The sequence below is a fragment of the Saccostrea echinata genome, unplaced genomic scaffold, assembly GCF_033153115.1.
Source record: "Saccostrea echinata isolate AGI-Se365-2 ecotype Australia unplaced genomic scaffold, CSIRO_AGI_Sech_v1 ptg000064l, whole genome shotgun sequence".
NCBI lineage: Eukaryota > Metazoa > Mollusca > Bivalvia > Ostreida > Ostreidae > Saccostrea > Saccostrea echinata.
In genome coordinates this window covers 5,909,122-5,925,965 of record NW_026889813.1, presented here as the reverse complement: position 1 = coordinate 5,925,965, position 16,844 = coordinate 5,909,122, and the positions used below count along the sequence as shown (strand labels likewise).

At 33.5% G+C, this 16,844-nt stretch overlaps 1 protein-coding gene across 1 annotated transcript in view; it reads right to left on the bottom strand.

Annotated features, from left to right (window-relative positions):
* The window catches only part of LOC133175922 (ankyrin repeat and sterile alpha motif domain-containing protein 1B-like), an 85,930-nt gene that overhangs the window by 28,221 nt on the left and 40,865 nt on the right, over positions 1–16,844 (bottom strand). Inside the window, exons 14-17 of the mRNA XM_061311061.1 lie at positions 2,707–2,960; positions 1,460–1,568; positions 436–539; positions 86–197 (exon numbers count right to left, since the gene is read on the bottom strand). Coding sequence (XP_061167045.1) covers positions 86–197; positions 436–539; positions 1,460–1,568; positions 2,707–2,960 — 579 coding nt within the window. The remainder of the gene's footprint in view (positions 1–85; positions 198–435; positions 540–1,459; positions 1,569–2,706; positions 2,961–16,844) is intronic.

The following is a 16,844-nucleotide window of genomic DNA, read 5'->3' as shown; positions in this document are numbered from 1 at the left end:
GGGGGGGGGTCTGAGCCAGAGGGTGAGGTTGACAAGTAGCTGCAATCTAAGAACAAATGGTGGTGGTGGTGGTGGGAGTACTTACCTATAGGAGTGAGCTGTGACAGTGATTTGGCTGAGTCCAGGATCTTTTTCCTGTGTTCTTCTGAGGTAATTCCTATAGCTTCAAGGTCACTATCCTCCATTATCTGCTCTCCCTGTTAAAAATCACTACTTTGTATTAACTGAGAACAAAAGCAGATGTTGACAATCATACTAACATGAATAAATACATATACACGTGCTATATTCCCTCAGGAAGTGATTGGTAATGACGTAGGCTATTGATCATGCAGGTGATGTGGTTAATTCAGATTTACTCAGTGTCCTGTGTCATAGTTGTGTTGGGGATCTTTCTTACTTCAGATTAAATCATTCTTACTGTGGGGGACTCACCAGAAAATCTGTGTGGTCAAATCCATTAGCCACCAGCGTATTCTCATACTGACCAAGTCCGATCTCCTCTAGCCATTCCCCCACACTCAGGATCTGTCCGGGATCTAGAACAATATTTCTATAATTTCAGACCGATACATTATCAAGCAATAAAATTAACTTGGAAATAAATGTTAATCTCTTTTCCTTTCTTTGCTAGTTTTAATCTAATAGAGAAAATTTTATCTTGTTTTTTGAGATTTGCTTTATTGATTCATGGACTTATTACATGTAAATGAATTTTTTCTTTTTTTTTGATTTTTTTTTTATACATTAATTCATCAGATCAAATGAAGTTAATGACTCATCCCCACTGTGACAAACCTATACACTTAGAGTTCTGTATCTACTTAACTATCAATCTCTACTTACGGATGCATTAGATTATGCAATATATTATGAAAACAAAATTTAAGTATGAACATTGTACACATAAAGAGCATAAACATTTTTCATAATATTTGTCAGTGAATTTATAAACTCATTTCAGATTTTCAGCATAGTGAACGTAGATTTTGTAGCATGCGAAAGATAAGAGAGCCAAGGGGTTTTACTCTGCAATAGCATTTTGAGTTGGATTTGTTTTTGCACCCTGGCAAGAAATTAAGGCATAATTAAAAGCAAATTAATGCTTACCAATATCTTGAAAATTTGAAAATTCTAAAGCATTGAAAATCTTAAAAATTTCAACTCCTCATAACATCATAGTAATTGTGTTTTACATCATATGTCAATTACATTACATTATGAAAACTACACCAAGAATATACTTTTCTGACCCTTGAATATATAACCAGTTCCCCAAACCAACTTTAATTTGATTACTTTTAATATTTTATCCTTAATTAATTTAGCTTTCTGATTGAACCCAGAGCTCCAAGGGTTTTTAATAGGGACTTAGCTTTGGTATCCATTTAAATACATCAACAGAAGACATAAGAAGTACACCTAAAATAATTGGAGACATGGAGACAAAAATACATACACTGTTGTAAACTATCAGCTAACTTTTTCAGAAAGGCTGGTTCCATTTCTCTCATAAACACAGACTCTCTGGCAATTCCACCCCCAAACGATGCCATTATGTCTTCAATCTAAAGAACATGCAAGACTACAAGTGCAGAAAGGTCATGCACAAAATGAGAGGAAAGTATATATATTTTTACAGGAAATCTGCAGCTTTCAAAACCTGCCCCTTTTTAGTATGGGATAAAAAAAAAATTATGGGAAAACCTGAAATCCATCAAAAAAAATCTTGTTAATGGCATCATTAGTTAGTAGAGAAGTTAAACACCAGCATGGGTTTCATGTGAGGTGCATGGACCTAAATTTTGTACCCTAAAACTAAATTCTAATTCTAGGTTTTTGTTTCTTGTTGCTGTATGTCATCAATCCATATTTATTTTTTTTGGTTATTTTTTTTTAAATCTGCATAAAATTAACTGAATTAATGACTAGAAATTTTATTGTGCCTGTTGGATGAAACAAATTTTCATTGCATGGCTATATGTTCCAGGACAGAAGATTTTATTTTTAGCAGATCTTTGTTACTACGCAGAAATATATATGCAGGTATTTTCATGTACAAATGATTAATTAGTAAAGAGCAATCACAAAGAAAATAGTATTGAAATTGAAAAACAGAAATTCATTCTGTTCATGCATAGCCTAGATATGGGCAGATTAATGTGTGAAAATGCAAATAATTTTGAAAATCTCATCAGATGTATATGAGAGATATTGCGAGTCATCTCAGCATGCTGGTGTACCTCGGTTGAGCATCTTTAACTCAGCTTCAAATGAAGGCAGGTCAGTGTATACCCCAATGTCTCCCCCAAAACTGGAGACAATGTCTGCAATCTAAAGGTCAAAGGTCATATTTCATACATAGTCCATAAATACAAATATTTTTCAATATTCAAAAAACAAAAAAATTCTTTGAAATACAAGAGATGAGAACTACTGGTCAATCATTTCTGATGTTTAAAGCTGAATATTTTTTAACTTTGTCAGTACAAAATTTTATCTGAACTATACCAATACAGGTATATTAGAGAATAATATGGACCTTAATTAGCTATTGCTACCAGCTTCCTTCAAAAATATTGGCAATACTATCATCTAAATTTGGTAATACTGAGGTCAAGGTTAAAAGCCTGGCAACAATACCACCTAATGTATTTAGGATTTTAATATTCAGCCAAATCAAAGTTACAAACAGAATACTCTTACCTTTGCCCATTCTTCATCATCATCGGCACCCTCTTCTTTCCCATGTAATCTGGACTTTCTTGGCTCATGTGTTGACATGGCAATGGTTGCCATATTCTTTTCAATATTTTCTTCTTTCATGGGGTCAAAAGTCATTGCCATGGCACCAGGCAAGGACTTCCTCTTTGAGGACCATGAGTTTCTGTGTGCGACATTGTCCGTAATTTGGGTCACTACAGTTCGCGGTCCACCGATCACAGAGCCCCTGTACAGACCTACAAGAACAAAGTAAACCATCATTAACACAAATCTACAACTGCAATGTTAACACATTTACTTATCCTAGTATATTTTATGTCACCTGCAGCGGTGGTGTTTGTGTTTCTCCTCAAGGAAAATTCTTACATCATTAATCCAACTCTAATTAACAACCACCTAGTTAATTAGTCTGCAAACATTTGATATGTACATGCAAGTACCCTAGAATCTTGGCCCCAAAGTATTTTACTTCATGATACATATATCTTATCAGTCTTTTGATCCACGTCTCTAAAAATAGTCTTGAAAAAATTATTGCTTGATGAATTCTAATATTTTTTAACTAAAGAGTTTTAACAAATATCTGATCATATCGATAGTTACAGTATTTCCCTGAAATATACAGTTGCAGTTAACTTAGTTACATCCTCAGCTGTAGGTAAAAGAGACTCAGGTAACTTGATCAAGCTGTTTCCATGTGGTATAATATTTTGACCATAAGATCTATCTAGAGTAAAATATCGTATGTGTATACCAAACAAAGTAAAACATGAAAACATCAAACTACAAACAAACATGGTTACATATATTGCACTACATTAAAACATGATTGCATCAAACTAAAGTAAAACATACTGATTGCATCAAACATGGATTTTAATATATATAGCAGAATATGATTATATCAAAACTTTGGTAAAACATATTTACATAAAACCTCCCATAAAAATATGATTATATATGAAACTACAGTAGCTAGCCCATGATTATGTCAAGCTACAGTAACTTGGTTATATCAAAATGGTAGAACATAGTTATGTCAAACTACAATAAACCATGATTATATCAAACTTAGTAGAACCATACTACAGAAAAACATGATTACACCATACTACAGAAAAACATAATTACATCAAACTATAGTAAAACATGATTACATCAAACTATAGTAAAACATGATTACATCAAACTATAGTAAAACAGACATCAAACATAATTACAGAAAACCACATGCAGTATACATTGTAACACTGGTTTTATCAAACCACAGTAAATCATGATTACATCATATGTACCACAGTAATAAGTATGTTACATCAAACTACAGTAGAACATGTTTATATATATTAAACTACTACACTGTAACAGATAAACATGGTTACATCACATTTCAGGGACTAGAACTTTTTAAATAAAACTAATGAAATCAAAGGAAAACTTATTGGAGATAAATAAATAATGATGAAATATTTTTCATTTTAAATAAGACATGTTTTCTTTTCTCACAATAAGAACAATTCAATGTAAAGAAAAAGTTGACTTTGAAGCCTTTACCTTTAAATACAAAGAAATGACGTACATTTTTTCCACATTATCAAAATTCAGAAAAAGTTCCAATTCCAAGTGCCAATTTTGTTCCCACACTAATGAAAAACAGATTCTGCATAAATCATTACTCCTCAACCTTCAATTAGCACTTACAAATTAGCACAAAGCTCAAGCCACAGTGGGTCCTAAATTAATGATTTTTCAACACCAAAAACATGTTTCCTTGAAAACAAGATGGCAAAATTTCCAGAAGTTGAACTTGAATATGTTAAAATTACATCATCAACCAATAGGCCCTTGAACCATTATGTTTTACTGGGTAATGATTAAGGAGTATGTGTTACTCATGTTCTAACACAAAAGGAAACCAACTTAACTGTAGCTGTCTCTTCATTTTTTTTAACAAATACATGTACAACAATTTGATATATTTAATAGGCATATTATTGTGTTGTATTAGATCACAATTCATGTTGTAATATGCAACTCAACAATTTTTCTTCTTTCTTTTTTTATTAAGCAAAATTTATTATTTCTAAATTCTTTTCCTGCAGGCAATGAGATTTTCTAAACAATTAATGCTAAAGCATGAAAATTCTTGGGACTGGCCATTGAGTAAATTAAATAACAGAAATTTTTCATCTCAAATTCATGCCAATTGATTCATGTAATAATGTATAACCTTTCATGTATTATCATAATTCTTGAGTATGAAGCACTTCTTAGTTAATATGTATGCCTATCCTACAATATAAACGTTTATATAACTCCAAAGTTACTGTAATATAACAAAGAACTGCATAGCAAATATATTAATCTACATAAAATATCCCTTCCGTCATTATACAGTTAAGATAAGCACATGCAGAAAAGCTGTTAGGTGCAAAGAAACTGACAAAGTTCGGTTGTAAATCACTGCATGATTCTTTTTTCTCTAGCATGGCCCAGGAACCCATGTTTCTTTCACATTTCTCTTCATTACTAAGGTTCATAATGTGTCAGCTCTTTACAGATCATCAAACTGGATCTCCATCAAGCACACCTCATTGGTAAACAAGACAAGCCAGATGCAGAGGTTTTCTGCCCATCCCATTGTCAACAGATTGCGCAACATGTATACAAAGGAAGTTCTGTTCATTAACTAAGTTGAACAAAAGCAAAAAAATGCACTAGATAAATATATGCATGATCATGATGATAAAGAAAACAAACTGAAGTACCATCAAAGTAAGATCAATGCTTCTGTAAAACACAGATTCTCCTGGAGAAATGCCATTTCCTTACTTCAAGCCTCCCACACCCCCCAAAAATGGGTCAAAGTGCAACTTTAAACTCTTCCCATATTTCCATAACAAAATTCGAAAGTCTATCATTTAAATACATAATAAATGTCCATTCATTTTTTACATTCATAAGTGTATATACATTTGTTATACCCATACCAAATACTATCATTACCAATATACAATAACAGAGTTGAACTGGGTCAAACACACTATAATTATGATGTGGTCATAAATAACATACATGTAAGCTCTATGTTAATTGTTAAATACTTACTAAATGTACATAGAAATGACACTAGTGCTGATGTAGCATATGGTTCATAATACCCAGTGCTGTTAATTATTCTATCCACATACCTTAATCATGTTAATTAAGTAAATTATTAACTTCTATTATAGAAATTTATCAACTTCAATAAAAGATATATCAAAGTCTCATATTTATGGTAAATCCTATAAGAAACTTCTAGAAAATTAAATACAACATTTGATCAGCAGTCACATGCATTTTTCATTTTTTAAAAAAAATATTTACGATTATAAACCGCGCCAAAAACTGAGTTCTGATAAGATGAATGTTGATAAAGTAAGATCAGATATGGCCTATCTTATAAAACTTCCCAATGTACATACCTTCTGTATACCAAATCCTCATTATTAAAAAAAAAAAAGCAGAACAATATTTCAAAAAATAAGAAAACTTTTTCAACTGAGTCAGCTAGCACAGATAAAACGTTGTGTGACTCCCGCCAAGCCTCTGATTGCTGCTGATTCAATCACCCATCTGAGTCTGATTATAAAACATTAAAGGAAGAGTGCTTGTCCTGCGAACCTTCCCGCTCAATCGTAAAAATTATTTGGCACTGCCTTACATCATATTACTGTAACCATGCCAGAGCGGTAATACCGTATTTTTTCCCATCATAAATACACTTTTTTTTAAAAAATACAATTATCTTGATCATCAAAAATATTAATATCTGGTAGTCTGGAGATGGCAAACCAACTGCAGAATGAAACTAAAGCTAATGAAACATACACATAATATACAGATATGTCTTACTAACCCATTTCAAGGTTAATTTAGATACCTGTCTGCAATTAACCCTACTTCCCCTTTACCTTGAGAAGTGAATTTCAAGAGTTTGTTCCAAAATCTTCCTAGATAAATTATTAATTGACATGATGAACCCCCCCCCCCCTCCCCTCCCTCTTCAATTTTCAGAATTACTAATGTGATATTATTTGATAAACTATATGGATAATGGAATCCCATAGGGCCATCCATTTTTATTCTTAATGAATTAGAAGTGTCCAAGCTATTCTGATATCTGGGGGGACACATCCAAAAAATATTTTTTATAATATATATACTTATTTTTCTGTAAATATGAACATCCTAATTCCTGACTGAAATACCTTATCCAAATGAAAAAAAAAACTGAAATGATGTCATCTCAAGATTTTGGATCATTCACACAAATCAATCTTGAAAAGCTATGGATCTCCCTAATGGCCACTTAATATTACTGACAATGGCAGTCAGGATAATGGCACTTCCTGGAACTTAATGTAGGTCAGTGATTCACATTCCTGTACAGGTGCATTCCACTGGGCTATAACTTATATTGTACCTGCCTGTGTGGTATGTGGATACTGACTTCTATATCTCTGAATTTCGGAAATGAATTCCAGTCTTCCAATATTGGTTCCTAGCCATCTTGCATTTCAATATGTGCAATGTGGAACATTTCAGCAGCAGGATTTTTTATATCTGCACCATTCAGAAACAATAAACATGCCTTAAATCAACATCAGGTCTTCAATGCATTTCAATACAGTAAACATCATTTTACAATCAATTCTATACCGCTAAACAAACATTATGCTTTCTTTTATTAAGGCATATTGAAGAATTGGCACCCACAATTGATTTCTGGAAAGCAACAAAAGATATGGCCTAGCTTACTCTCCTCCCAAAAACTACCTGTATCATAGAGAAAATATTTACAACAGATATTATTTGTGGGTGATGTAAAACATCTCTCTAAATCAAACACAGGGGCACCCTCTCCAATTTATGAATTCAGAACCAGATGAGGGGAAAAAATGGGTGTATAAAGATTCTCAAATCCAGATGAGTTTAAAGTGTTTCCAAGGACAGAAAGTGTGAGTTTTATTCTGAGGAAACTTAAAAGTGGTGTATAATTTCCCAAAATTTACAACCATTACCCTTTGAATCCAATATTGGCACACGTCTTTGCAAATCTTTACATTCTTGAATGTGCAGCACTTTGAGTGGCACTAGTTAATACAATGTTACAGACATATTTCATGCCAATGTTTGGTTAGACAGAACTGTAATATGATTAATGCTAGGAAGTAGACAAAAATCACTTCACATACTTTTTTTGAAATTAAATAACTCATTCAGGTGCTTTAGATTTACATAAGTATTTTTATTTTAACATCCATTCAGATTTAATGATTTTTTCCTGTATTTTAAAAATGTGATAACTCAATTTTTTTTATACACATCTGAAATTATTTAGTAAATGGATTTTAATTCTGCTAAAATTTAATGAATTCCAATAAATAACACCTTTTTCATCTCTACTGTGTACTGTAACCTAGGATCTCGAGCGACTCCATGCTAGGAGACATTGAAGATTAACTTCTCCTCATTCTTCATGTCAGTCCTTAATTAAATTTATCTATAAACACCAAACCTTTTCATCAAAGAAACAAAGAGCACTTTTAATCTTTATCAAGTGCAAAATACCTGACGTTCAATCTATCAGAACACAAATTACTGAGAGCAGACAGGAGCCAACATAAGTTATCATAGTCCTGTAAATCTGGGTTTTCCACTATTATCATGTGGATAGACATCTGAGAAAACTCTGCTGATAAGATGGGTAATTTGACAAATTTCACTAAAACACACAACAGCTGTGTCAAAATTACTACCATAGCATTGGCATGTCAGCATGCAGACAACCAAAAAAAATGTTTACAAACTCATCAGTTGTGGGAAAATTTTCACAAATGGGTCATGACTTGTTCCACAACTCCATAGTACAACAGTGATATATAACGAAGAACTTTCTTCATTAGAATTTTTTTTCCTTGATGATTGATGTTCAAGAATATCAGCTCACAGTACTCCTGCAACCCTGGTGTCCTTCCCAGCCTAACTGATTGGATATGTGTACCTGCATCTTACAGCTTTCTGCCCTTCAGTATTGAACCATCATATTACTTTTTCATGTCAAAATTTATTGGAACATTGTATGTCTGCAGGTAAAACTGCCATAGGTTTGAGTTTCCCAGGAATCCATACAGAACATTATTGTTTTGCCTAAGACACCATCTTGTCAAGTACCCATAGACAATAGAACTCTCTGGTCGTTAATCACTGACCTTCTGTTTTGTGTAACTATAGCAACATTTATCTAATACCTATAGCAATAAATAAAGCACAAATAAATATTATTCCCTAGATTGACTGAATTAACATCCACAGAGAATATAAAACAGGTAAAGGGAAAAATTGCATATTATTGCCTTCAGTGTCTGATAGAACAAAATGTTCAGCTTTTTTAAACAATTGACATATCATGAGTTTGACAGTGCACCAGTAAAAAATCCACTTACCTCCCACTAATACAATAAATTTGACATAATCAAACACATTCAAGTCACTTTATGTACATTACATATCCTTACCAACATGTACTTCCCCAACAGGAACTTTAATTAATTTACATAAGTACAGTCCCTGAAACGTTCTACTTTCCCACTTGAACGGTGAGCGAACGCTGAACGAACGGTGAACGAACGCTGAACGAACGCAGAGCGAACGGTGAGTGAACGATGTGTGAACGCTGAACGCAACTTGGTGAACGATGTGTGAACGCTGAACGGTGAGCGAACGCAGAACGCGAACGGAGCGCAAACGCGAACGCAAAGTGAACGGTGAACGAACGGTGAACGCAAGATGAACGATTTATTCGGAATGCCTCTGATCTTTTCCTTGCATTGAAACTATTCTATTGTATGTATGCTAAAAAATAAATGAATAATAAATAAATAAACAAATCAATGAAAACTGTCCTAAGAAAGACGATACATGCACATTAAGTAAAATTATTAATTTAAGTTTCTTACAATATTTTCTGCAGATATGTACGATGTTCAAATTCAACTTTTTAATAACACGATTTTTATCGCTGTAAAACATTGTAATTGTTACCGAACGCTGTAGTAATCTAGTTGTAAAATAAATATGTTTATTCTTATTTGATATATAAAATCATTATAAATAATGTGGATTTTAGAAGAGCAAATTACGGACTTATAGAATGAATCACAACTGTTGTAACAACCATATATCTATACATGTATATCCGTGCCAAGGCGATTCCGTGTAAAAAAAAAAAAATGAGAAAATTTTTTTTTTACAAAGGTATGTGGACGTATTGCATAAATACGCCAGTATTTTAAAATTTTAATGCAATAATATACTGATGTGTCAGTTTTATTTTTTATGATGATTTATTGAGCAGATTTATACATGTATCTATAGACATTTCCCGGCCGTGATTATACTCGGACAAGATGATACAAAGAGGCATTCACATTACATGTATTTGTTATATATTAAATTTTCACAACTTGATATTTAAGTAATATGCTGTCATAGTTTTTATTAAACAGACAAATGTGTGTGTGAGAGAGAGAGAGAGAGAGAGAGAGAGAGAGAGAGAGAGAGAGATTCGGTTTTAGCCCCCCACTTCCTCAAATGTTTGTACCTATATCAAATAAAAATTCTTATTTTTTCCCAAATATATCAGGCAATGAAGGTAACCATTTTTATCAACAAATCCATTTGTTTTACAGTCATAATCGGTTTTTATTTTCCTGCTTCAAGTTCACACGAAGTCCACGTGCTTGACCTGTCAATCAAATCATTCGACACTGTGCAGGTGTGAACGTCTCGTCACACCGAAGGCAAAGTGTTAGTATTTCCAAGTAGTTTTAAGTTAAACATTTTTTCTTATCATTTCTAGATCTGATTCCAACACTTCTAAAAAATAATAAAAGAATAAAATACATTGGGAATAAACACTTGGAATGATTAAACCGCTTGAATTTGAAACATATTCCCTGCCAATTTAAAATATCACCGCCGGCACATGTATATTTTGAATTACTATTGTTTAATGACTTTGTTTAGATGCATGTTTGTTTTGAGACTGAATTTTTTGTGCTACAAAACACATTAACTTCTTTTTAAATGTTAATTAAAATATACTGGACATACATGTTCTAACTAAGTAACCGATTTAGGGGAAAGGGAGGGGGGGGGGGGGGCTCTTAATCATATCGAATGGCAAACATATAAAGATACGGTGAAAAATATCATTACTGCGTGGAGAATCACTTTGGTTATATTAATGATAATCATGTTATAAAGGCATTTCTCTCTCTCTCTAATTAAAGACTTTATATATGTAAAGTAGAAAAAATTCTATAATGTATTACGTTGTAAACATTTTTTTTTTCAATCCACACCATCAATTTAATTCGCTCTAAAGATATTTAATTAACTGTATATCCACAGTACTGTTTATAATCCTCAGAATTAGTTCTAACATGTATTTCTGTATTATTTGAAAAAAAAAATGTGTTAGAAATAAATATTCTCGTATTTCTGATAATAATGATTCTTTAAACACGATATGTTAATTATTAAAATTAAAACCTGTAAATCCTTACTTAAAAAAAGATAAGTCCTTTCAGTTCGGAGTTCCGAATGGCAATAAAGACTGAACGATAAGTGAACGCTGAACGCAAGGTGAACGCAAAGTGAACGAACGAAGAGCGAACGGTGAACGCTTTGTGAACGGTGAACGCGAGCGCACGGTGAACGCTGAACGCAAAACTGTGAACGGAGAGCGAACGGTGAACGCACGGTGAACGAACGGTGAACGCACGCTGAACGAACGGTGAACGAACGGTGAGCGAACGGAAAAATGGGAAAGTAGAACGTTTCAGGGACTGTATATACCAAATTATACATCCCATTTCATATAATCAAACACACAACTACACTGTATTAATCAGCTGATGAATGGAAAAACTGAAAACTCACTTGATGGTTTGCACTTAGAAATCTGCTGTGACAATACGAGACATCTCTCTATATTTGTAACTTCCTCAGCCCATAAAAAAATATTAAACTGTTAATGCACTTAAATGCAGCTTCAACTTAGTTATGTACCATGATCATTTATCACTTTCCACTTATACACACATTACTGATACTGATTTTAATGCACAGATTTTCAAATTTCCTTCCTCAGTGGGCCAAACCTTTATTGTAGTTAGGAGGAAGTATTTTGAAGGGAAAAACAAGAGGCCCATGGGCCACATCGCTCACCTGAGCACATTGGCTAGGCAAAAGCACAATCAGTTCAGTATTGAAAAGACCGGGAGGGGGGGGGGGGGGGGGGGGCTTGAATTTTAAAGTTTCCATGTCAATATAACAAATGGCTTTGTTGTACTTGAGAAGATTTTTAAAAAAAAATTCCCATATATTCCTTTGTAAAAATTTGATCCCTCATTGTGGCTCCTCCCTATCCCAGGGGTCATCATTTGAACAAACTTGAATCTACACTACCTGAGGATGCTTCCATATCAATATGACTAAACATAGCTTTTCTGTTCTTGAGAAGAAATATTTTTTTCTATATGTTCTTATGTAAAACTTTCCATCCCCCATTGGGCCCCATCCTACCCCTGGGGGTCATCATTTGAACAAAATTGAATCTACACTACCTGAGGATGCTTCCATATCAGTATGACTAAACATAGCTTTTCTGTTCTTCAGAAGAAGATATTTTCCTTTATATTTCTATGTAAAACTTTGATCCTCCATTGTGGCTCCGCCCTACCCCCGGGGGTCATGGTTTGAACAAACTTGAATCTACACTACCTGAGGATGCTTCCATATCAATATGACTAAACATAGCTTTTCTGTTCTTGAGAAGAAATATTTTTTCTATATGTTCTTATGTAAAACTTTCCTTCCCCCATTGGGCCCCATCCTACCCCTGGGGGTCATCATTTGAACAAAATTGAATCTACACTACCTGAGGATGCTTCCATATCAAAATGACTAATCATGGTTTGCAGTTCTTCAGAAGAAGATATTTTCCTTTATATTTCTATGTAAAACTTTGATCCTCCATTGTGGCCCCGCCCTAGCCCTGGGGGTCATGGTTTGAACAAACTTGAATCTACACTACCTGAGGAGCTTCCATATAAATATGACTCATCATGGCTTTGCTGTTCTTGAGAAGAAGATTTTTAAAGATTATTCCTATATATTTCTATGTAAAACTTTGAACCTCCATTGTGGCCCCGCCCTACCCCCGGGGGTCAAGATTTGAACAAATTTGAATCTACACTACCAGAGGATGCTTCCATATAAATATGACTCATCATGGCTTTGCTGTTCTTGAGAAGAAGATTTTTAAAGATTTTTCCTATATATTTCTATGTAAAACTTTGATCCTCCATTGCGGCCCCGCCCTACCCCCGGGGGTCATGATTTGAACAAATTTGAATCTACACTACCTCGGGATGCTTCCATATAAATATGACTCATCATGGCTTTGCTGTTCTTGAGAAGAAGATTTTTAAAGATTTTTCCTATATATTTTTATGTAAAACTTTGATCCTCCATTGTGGCCCCGCCCTACCCCAGGGGGTCATGATTTGAACAAACTTGAATGTACACTACCTAAGGATGCTTCCACATGAGTTTCATCTTTCCTGGCCCTATGGTTCTTGAGAAGAAGATTTTTAAATGATGCCATTATTTTTTCAGTAATTCCTAATTATCTCCCCTTGAAAGAGGGCGTAGCCCTTCATTTGAACAAATTTGAATCCCTTTTACCCAAGGATACTTTGTGGCAAGTTTGGTTGAAATTGGCCCAGTGGTTCTTGAGAAGAAGTCGAAAATGTGAAAAGTTTACAGACAGACAGACAGACGGACGCCGGACAAAATGTGATCAGAAAAGCTCACTTGAGCTTTCAGCTCAGGTGAGCTAAAAAGGAGTGGATCAAGCTTTTATTTCATTTTAAATGATTTATTACTAATTTAGTAATATCCACTTGTATAACTTTCTAGCACATTAAAAGGTTTTACATAATTGCATATCTTTAATTCCTCATTAAAAAAAATCCAAGTCCATGTGTATTTTAGTAAGAAACATGAAATTGCAATCATCCACGTTCACAGTTTTAAACTATACGCCTAGGAGTAGAAAATGCACCGAAAAAATCCACCCTATTATTCACAAAAAAACATTGAAATCAAGCAATAAGCAAATTTAATACATGTGATTCAAAAATCATGAACACATATACAAACTTTTCCTTCATCATTTAAATAATAAAAGATCAAAGGGGGGAGAAAAACATTGTGTTCCACAAGACTACAATATCAAATTGATACAATTAAAGACTTTACAAGCCAGTATTCTGTGCAAACATTAATGTTCATAACGATGGCTCCATTTTCTATTATTCTGACAAGAATATAGGTAAAACAGAAGAAGAAAAGAAATTGGGGAGGTGTTTCTGTCTATATATATACAGATATCGAAAGGGAATCAGATAGCTTAATGTGTCTGCAGATTTCATTATATTGCCTCTCTGCATGCTTGTAATCCTAGGAAAAACTGGTCAGGAGGCAAATCTTTTGATTGCAATAAAACATCACTCTCTTTTCACCTCCGTGCATCAACTTCTTAGATTCCAAAAGCTTGATTGAAAGAAAAAAGAACCTCAAGACTGCCAAAATGTTTGACATAGAATTCCTGTACTCTCTCTCGGAAATATGTCGTACAATGACAGATTTCCACCAGGTTCAACAAAAACCAACTTCTCAGCTTAATGATCAGGTATCAGGTATTTGTATAAACATCATGAAGATAACACTATTTCTCGACTAAAAGTTCATAAAAAATATGTTGAATTCTTTATAATCTAGCAGGGAAAGGCTCCAATGTTTGTGTTAATTTATAGAGTCTATTAAATAACATCAATTATCTGAACTAAATGTACTAAAATTCTCAATGAATATGAACTTGTCAACCTTACAAATATCATGGAAGTATTTCTACTGTCAACACTGCCATAAATCTTTCAAGTAAAAAGTGAGCATTCTTTTTGTACATTTGTAGACTTTAGCTTTATAGTCTACACATTAGATAAATAATATGTCAGCACATACAGCTATGTGTTGGTTAATTATGGCCCATTAACAAATTAACACAGATATGTGCATAAATATAGAGGATGCAAGAAAATCCGGGTACACGATTTGTTGACACAGCCAAGAATGTTGTAGTGTAAGGATATATGAGGATCAAAACACAGTATGATAGCAGGCATGCACCTTACTTAAATATCTGATACAGATTTCAGAAATATCTCAATACTGCCATCTGATATTTGATGTTTATTTAAAGCATGTACTAGAAAAGCTTTTCTCTCACCAGCGCCTGTATTTATCCTAGACTCCTGACCATTATTTAACCATCAAAACTGATAAAATGTTTGAATATATCTAGTTAAATGTTGTCTGATGCTGGCATTAGAGGGCCATTTGTACTGATTTATGGTGCATACATGAAATGTTTTTATATGCATAAAAATTGACTCTCGATGTACAGCAAAAGCCCTTAAAAATCAATCTAATCGGAAAACATCATATAGAATACGCTGTCGGGATTAACTATAAAGCATGCTATAATTACCTTTTTTAATGATTTAATCAATAAACTCCCTCTGAAATGCTTGAATGGAATGCACAAAAAACAAACAAGATCAATCCTAAAATCCATTCACTAAGGTCCATGCACAGAAGCAAAAATGCCTTTTTGTTTCACTGAATAATGAGTCTGATCCAATAAACATCTAATAAATAAAGGGATGCTGACACAGAAATAAACAGACAAGGGAGCCCTCGGATCTGATCAGGAAAAGTGAACCGCACCAATCGGCCTGCAGTCATAACACGGAATGAAGAGGATGAAGTCACAGATAAAACAGGGCATTTATAATAGAGATGTAGTGTGGCTTTTTCAGTTGTGTATCCGGTGGAAAAAATCGTGTGAAACGAGCCTGACCTCATCAAACTCGGGAAAGGAAGTGTTGTTACAACATTCTACAAAACTCTGTCTCCAATCGACACAAATATAAATCACACAAACTTTCCTATCTGTGGCAGAAAATGATCTCACTGCACTGTATATAATCCTTGCTGTATTTTAAGGCTTCTTTGGCCAGTTTTGTGCTGCTATAAATCGCTTAATCATAACAAGAGAGTGGTTTAGCAGTGATCTGTTGGTCTATTACTGTCCATTACATCCTTATCAAGTTGGCTATAGGACCTGACTTATTACTCCAATTACTTCCTGTGACATCACAACACTTGACCATTTACCAGAACATGATCATGAAAGTTAACTAAATCAATATTAAATCACTCCATGTACTATATGAATCTATAGCCCAGTGAAATGCTATTTTTATTATGATTAAATATGTAAGGCAAAAACAAATTAATCTATTTGTTTCTTGTCTGAATCTAAAGTGCCTGTTTCTACTTCAATTTTATTAATGGCAATTAATATTAACCATTTTCATAAACTGAATACTTTATGATGGTCCTTAAAATTGAGTTAGATAAACACCACTGTCTATAATCTTTATTCAATTCCTAATTAAGAAAAACTAATTAATTTGATAACTAGATGTTTCTTGACCAATAAAATGTTCAATTAATGAGCAAAGTTTAGTTAATACAGCTTTCAAAAACTTTTTTTGTGAAGTATAACCTTTGAGACCTTGATCAAAATTCATGTTCATAAACATTTAGGTCAGAAACAGACAAGAATATCTCTCTGACCTGACATATGGACCAATTAGGTTGGATCTGTATATCAAACAAAAAAAGGCAGCAAGATCATTATTTTTGATTGCTTGCATGATGAAAGGATTTTGAATATAAAGGATAATATTAAAAAAAAAACACATATGAATGACTACTAAAAATGTCATTTTGTCTCGAACGAACGGTTTCCTGTATCATTTTAAGTTTTGCATTTAATTATTCAATTAGGGACATCATCATTCCAAATCATAATGGAATCACCATTACTCAGTCATCTGTACAAACAGTTTTGCATTATCTTACTTGATTTTTTT